The 6,013-nt window shown below is 41.8% G+C and overlaps 1 protein-coding gene across 1 annotated transcript in view; it reads left to right on the top strand.

Moving 5' to 3' along the window:
* The window catches only part of LOC123084506 (LRR receptor-like serine/threonine-protein kinase EFR), a 9,879-nt gene extending 4,160 nt beyond the window's left edge, over window positions 1–5,719 (top strand). Inside the window, exon 2 of the mRNA XM_044506073.1 lies at window positions 4,196–5,719. Coding sequence (XP_044362008.1) covers window positions 4,196–5,719 — 1,524 coding nt within the window. The remainder of the gene's footprint in view (window positions 1–4,195) is intronic.
* The last annotated feature ends 294 nt before the right edge of the window (window positions 5,720–6,013 follow it).

The raw sequence follows: 6,013 nt of genomic DNA, 5'->3' as shown, positions 1-6,013 counted from the left end.
ATGTTTTAGCTTTTCTCTATTATCTCAGATTCGTATGCATCTAGATGCGTTTTAGTGTGTATATTCACTCATTTTAATCCGTATGCAGTCCATATTGTAATATTTAAAACATCTTATAATTAGAAATGGAGGGAGTATGTAGCAATAATTTTTTCGCAGAAGTCAACACGGATTTTTCCTTAGTGAAAATTTATATACTAGTGCAAAAGAAAGTCAAGTCTATTCCAAAATAAGTTATGATATTTTTTACTTTTTTACGAAATTATTAAAAGAACATATCAGATGTATATACACCCAGTAACCAAAGAGCATTTCTTGTGTAGGAAGTCTTTTCTTCCCGTGCTATATGTTGGGAATCGTAGTAGAAAACAAAACAAAAATTCCCGCCCGACGAAGGATCAGTACGGAGATGCATACAAGGTTAGATATGATTGTTACTAAGTTTCAGTTGCAGCCGAAGAAGAGTTGGTGTTGGTCATTTTTTAAGTCATTCTAACCATCCCTCGAACCAAGATTGAAAGCACAATCTCTCTATGGACTGACAAAGCTTTTCTCCATCCAGAGCTAGGAGGTCTTGAAGAACTAGAGGAGGAAGGAGCAGCCTCATGGCGTCTCTTACTTTTCTGGAGAACTAGAGGAAGAGACGGGGCACCTCGAATCACAAGTGAACTTATGTCTCTAGGGGGGGGGCACCCTGTTGGATATTTAAAGGTGAAGGGGAATGGGGGCTCCCCCTTGTGGCGACCCACCAAAGTGGTGGGGCCCATGCCTCAACCCTAGCCGCACCAAGCTAGGACTTGGGGGCAAGCCTAGGAGGCGCTTCCCTATTGAGCCTTAAGGCCCACCTGGTAATGTGCCATAGTTCTCCAAGTTCCTAAAAAGTACTGATGTTTTTTAGAACACATGTTCCAAGTTCCTAAAAAGTACTTTTAGGTATGCCATTGTCACTGTACATATGTGTAACCGTGCAAGAAATAAGGATGTTTGTTCTAATGGTGTCAGAGTAACGGGAGAAAAAACTAAATCGTTACTGGTGAAGGGACATTGTTGAGATCAATGTGAGTTTACACATTTGCTTTGTCTAGATTGGTTTCTTCGTGTTGGGATTAAACCACCAAAGGTAGTTTCCATGAAGATGTGCTTTGAACTACCATATTATGCAGTTGAGACAATGATGCATATATATGAGTCTATCATTATCTTTGATCTTATTTTGTATGCATGCTTTGCTGGCGTCTTTAGCGGTATATCAGAGAGAGTTCGCGTGTAAATAACTAGAAGAAACTTTGTAAGATATGTATAATTCGTATGTGAAGTGTGATGCTATTTAGTGGGCTATCATCAATTTGTTCTTCGTATAGTCAATTTAGTTTACTATATCAAATATTTGTAAGATATTATGTGGTGTTTGCTACTTAACTTTTCCTAGTGGCTTTATCTATAAAGTCAAGAGCATGCCTTTCACCTAAAAAATATTTATTTTCTTATTTCATATGAATCCCATCCTTCTTTTTAGAATTACAGGTGCAGACTGAAAATCTTGTTAATCAGTTGGAATAGAAGGAGGTTTATCTAAATCAATGTCTCCCTAAATAGAAGGCTTTGTGACACTAGTAGTAGGAGTTCTAATTGCTTGCGTTTTGGGGATGTCGTCAAAAGACTTGCATCATTTTATGAGATGACCTTGATCAATCAAGACACACCTCACCTTCAAGGAGATTGCGCAGCGATATTTGGCCTTTAGGCCTAGAGTTATTGAGACCCAAGAGTAATTTGCATGTGGTTTTAGTCTATGTGGTTCCTATGTGATATACTTCAAAATAATTATGTAACTATTTAATGCTATTTTGAACTATGGTGATGTTTAACCTATACCATTCATCGGCAACTTAATGAACTTTGAACTGATACATTAGCCTTGTTTTGTTTGTTTACTCATTTTTGCCAAACCTTGATGCTTTCGACCAGGTTATGATTGGGAGAGATGCAATCGCCATTGTCAACACATTCTTTCATGAAGCATTTTATCTCTGAGATTAATATCATTTCTCAGTAGCAGCCTGTCACTACCGATCCAGTAGGGAGCCATGCTCGTCAGTCTTGAATAGGGCCACCACAAGGTACAAGTAGGATCATTGGAGATGGTGATGTGGGAAGAGACTGAGATAGAGGTGCAGATGCTGTGGTATGCCGGGGTCACCTGGGAAAAATTACTTGGGCTCATCGTCGATCACCTTCATGGGCATCACGGACGCGCCCACTTTAGTAGCTCTTGCCTGTTGTGAAGCTTTGGCTTTGGTGCACGATCTGGGCATCTCTCGGGTCCTAGTGTCTTCGGATTGCGCACCTGTGGTCAGAAACATTGAAGCTCATGCTGGCAATTATAAAAGAGATTCGGGTTAGCTCACTAGAGTTTGATGAATGTAACTTTATGTATGAAAGTAGGACTAGAAACATTGAGGCTGATAGCCTAGCTAAATTTCTTCAACCACACGAGCGTTGTAACCATTCCGTTGAACTTACATGAATAATCTTCCCCAAAAAATATAACTTACATGAATAAAGGGTCGTTACACCCTTAAAAAAAACTAACAGAGAGAAACAACTACTTGGGATAGAGACGGGTTGCCGCAGTCGTTAGCAAAACGTAGAAAAGTACATGTGTATTGCCGACCGGACGAGTGTGAGATTTGGAGGCTGTACACGCCGCAACAACGTTGTCCAGCTCAAACAACAACAACAATAATGGTGGGTGACGGACTCCAGGTCGTCGTTGCATGGGTCAAGCCAAGATAAGCTGCTGTAAGTGTCTTTTTAAGCCCCTGGGGCCTCAGCCAGCCAAGCATCATGCAGCTCACTCACGCTTCACAACTCTCATATATACTGGGGAGGCTGTCGTCGTATTGTGAGCTCTGGCAAGAAGCAACGGTACTAGTCTTTCCTCTCTTCTCCATACTACTCCCTCCGTCCGAAAAATCTTGTTTCTCAAATAGATGTATCTAGCACTCTAGCACTCTTGGTGCTAGATACATCCGTTTGAGGGACAAGCTTGGGACAAGTCTTTTTTTTATGAAGTGAGTATTATTCATGGAGTAGTATGTTTGTTTTTTCGGGTGTAAAATCAGTTTTATTCCAAAGTTAATTCTGAGCATTCGACAAAGTACATACTATATTAGCGTGATGGCTAGCCGTTAGCAGGCGTTTCGGCGTGGATCGAGGCCATGATTTTGTCGTAATTTAATTTCACGTGCTTGTTCATATGTTCGGGCTGCCCATGAACACCCCCCCCCCCAAAGTTAGCCCACATATGGGTTGAAAATGGGTGATGTCCAAACGTTCAGACACCCTGCCACGTCGGACCCGGCCACCTCGGACGACTATCCTTTTCTCCATCACCATTAATCATGTACATGTGTTAGCATAAATATTGGAGAACACGACTGCATGCACGGACAAATAAAGGCTTGGAGCGGACATCACTCGAGACACCTAGACATTGTCCGCAAACTAATGAGGGGTCAAAAAAATTGAAGATGCCCTTATATCTTACTCCCTTCGTCCGGGTTTATTGGCCTCGGAGACCACTTCTCTTAGACCAAGGCACATAGTAATTTGCTCACATTAATCCTTCCATTCCACTCTCTCACATGATAGCTCTCACATGCAGCCAATGGAAAAGTATGCATGCAGTGCATTTCTTATTTAGCCATGGGACTAGCAACAACGCCTATGCCTACAACCAATGAAATGGCTGCATGCATGTGGGTTTTTATTGTAAGGCCTTAAAAACGGACATGCTTGTGGTACTTTCATGCCTAATAAACCCGGACGGAGGGAGTAACTTCTTATATGCCCCTTATACTTAACTCCTTATAATTTTAGGAGTTAAAGGATGAACGGACTCAGCCGAACCCTTAAATTTAACTCCTCAAACGGATTGACCCCACATGAAAGTCTCTCCTCATCTCCTTCTTCCTTCCAATGCATGGACAGGAACAACGGCGGGTCAAGAAAGAGGCTTGGGAAGGCAGCACACACGGATCCCAGAGCAAGGAACAGCGGCACGGTTGCAGCCTGCATGTCAAATTTGCTCGTCTATAGGTTTTTAAAGGATCGACTAGAGATGCTCTAAATCAAGTCATAACCACTTTACCAAGAACCTTTCATTCTGATGATTATATTTTATATTTTGCAGTTAGCAATGGCCTCAGCACGTAACAAGCGACCTAGAGCCCCAGCCATCCTTCTACTATTGGCATTGCTGCAGCTCTATTTGGGTGGTAGCAAAATCAATTGTGCAACGCTTCCTGATAACAACACTGATGTGCTCTGGCTGCCAACTTTCAGGCATGGGATCAGTTCTGATCCCTCCGGATGGTTCAGCTCTTGGAACTCTAGCGCTAACCACTGTCTATGGCGCGTGGTGGTGCTTGAACACTTTGGACTAAACCTGGCCGGCCAAATCAGCTCCTCCATTGGGAACCTTACGTTCCTCAGAACCGTGAACCAATCCACGAATGGCTTCTCTGGCCGGTTACCTCCTATGAACCATCTGCAAAAACTCGAAGTCCTTGACCTGAGCGTCAACCGGTTGCATGATAGTATCTCAGATGCAATTATCAACTGCTCCAGCTTAAGGGAAATCGATCTTAATACAAACTTCCTAGTAGGCGAAATTCCTCCAAAAGTAGGCCTCCTCTCCAATCTCTCACTTTTGCGACTTTGCTGGAATAATCTCACCGGGATCATCCCGCCAATCCTCGGCAACATCACAAGCATACAAAGACTTGGCCTTGCGTACAATAATCTAACTGGACGTATTCCTAATGAGTTTGGGAAACTGACAAATGTGTGGAGGTTGAACCTAGGGGGAAATAGGTTGTTAGTTGGATTCCCTTGGTTTCTCTTCAATCTTTCTAAATCTCTTCAAATATTAGGCTTGGAGTCAAATATGCTAAACAATACACTACCACCTACCATAGGCAACGACCTACCAAATCTCCAAGAGCTTTACTTGAATAGCAACATGTTTGAAGGTCAAATACCGGCTTCACTAGGCAATGCTACATGGCTGCAAACGCTAGAATTAGGAAATAACAATTTCACTGGTGAAATTACAAGCTCTTTAGGCAAACTTTCAAAACTTCATTTATTATACCTTGGGTTTAACAATCTTGAAGCTATTGAAAGCCAAATCTGGGAATTCTTTAGCGCGTTAACAAACTGCACTAGTCTCGAAGCACTGTCGCTATATGAAAATCAGCTACATGGAGCTATACCGAATATGATAGGTAACTTCTCCCGTAGCCTCACTAAATTATATCTTGGTCGAAACAATCTTTTGGGGAAGTTGCCCCCAAGCATAGGGAATCTTGGAAGCTTGTTTTCTCTAGTACTTGAAGATAACAATTTAACAGGTACGATTGCACAATGGATTGGGAAGCTAACACAGTTACAAATTCTTTCCCTCCAAGCGAACAGCTTCATTGGGACATTGCCATCATCCCTTGGCCAGCTTACTCAGTTGACATATCTCGATCTAGGAAACAATAAACTTGGAGGCCCTATACCACCCGCCTTAGGGAACTTGAAACAACTCTCGCTTTTAGACCTTGGTCAGAACAATCTTGAGGGTAACATACCTATTCAGGTTGGTAGCCTTACATCACTTTACAAACTAGATCTTTCGTCAAACAATCTTACTAGTAAAATTTACTGATACTCTGTTCAAATGTCAGAACATACAAACCATGCAAATGGCCAAACCTTTCAGTACAATCTAAGAGTAGAATCAGTCGACAAAGAGCTAGAGGTAAATTTGTATGTAAACATGTGTAGAAACACCGAGCTTGACATGTAATTTGTATGTACTATTTGTATGTAAATAGTCCTCTGGACCCTATCCATACATCAGAGGAGCCATAGGTTAAAACTCTGAGGCATTTAGTGATATTACAAAGATTTACGAGGGAATTCAACGACGCACTTGAAATAGCACAACCCTGTTGGATTC

The sequence above is a fragment of the Triticum aestivum genome, chromosome 4A (genome assembly GCF_018294505.1).
Source record: "Triticum aestivum cultivar Chinese Spring chromosome 4A, IWGSC CS RefSeq v2.1, whole genome shotgun sequence".
Lineage (NCBI taxonomy): Eukaryota > Viridiplantae > Streptophyta > Magnoliopsida > Poales > Poaceae > Triticum > Triticum aestivum.
Note: the sequence above shows the minus strand (reverse complement) of the source record. Positions and strands in the feature narration are given on the sequence as shown.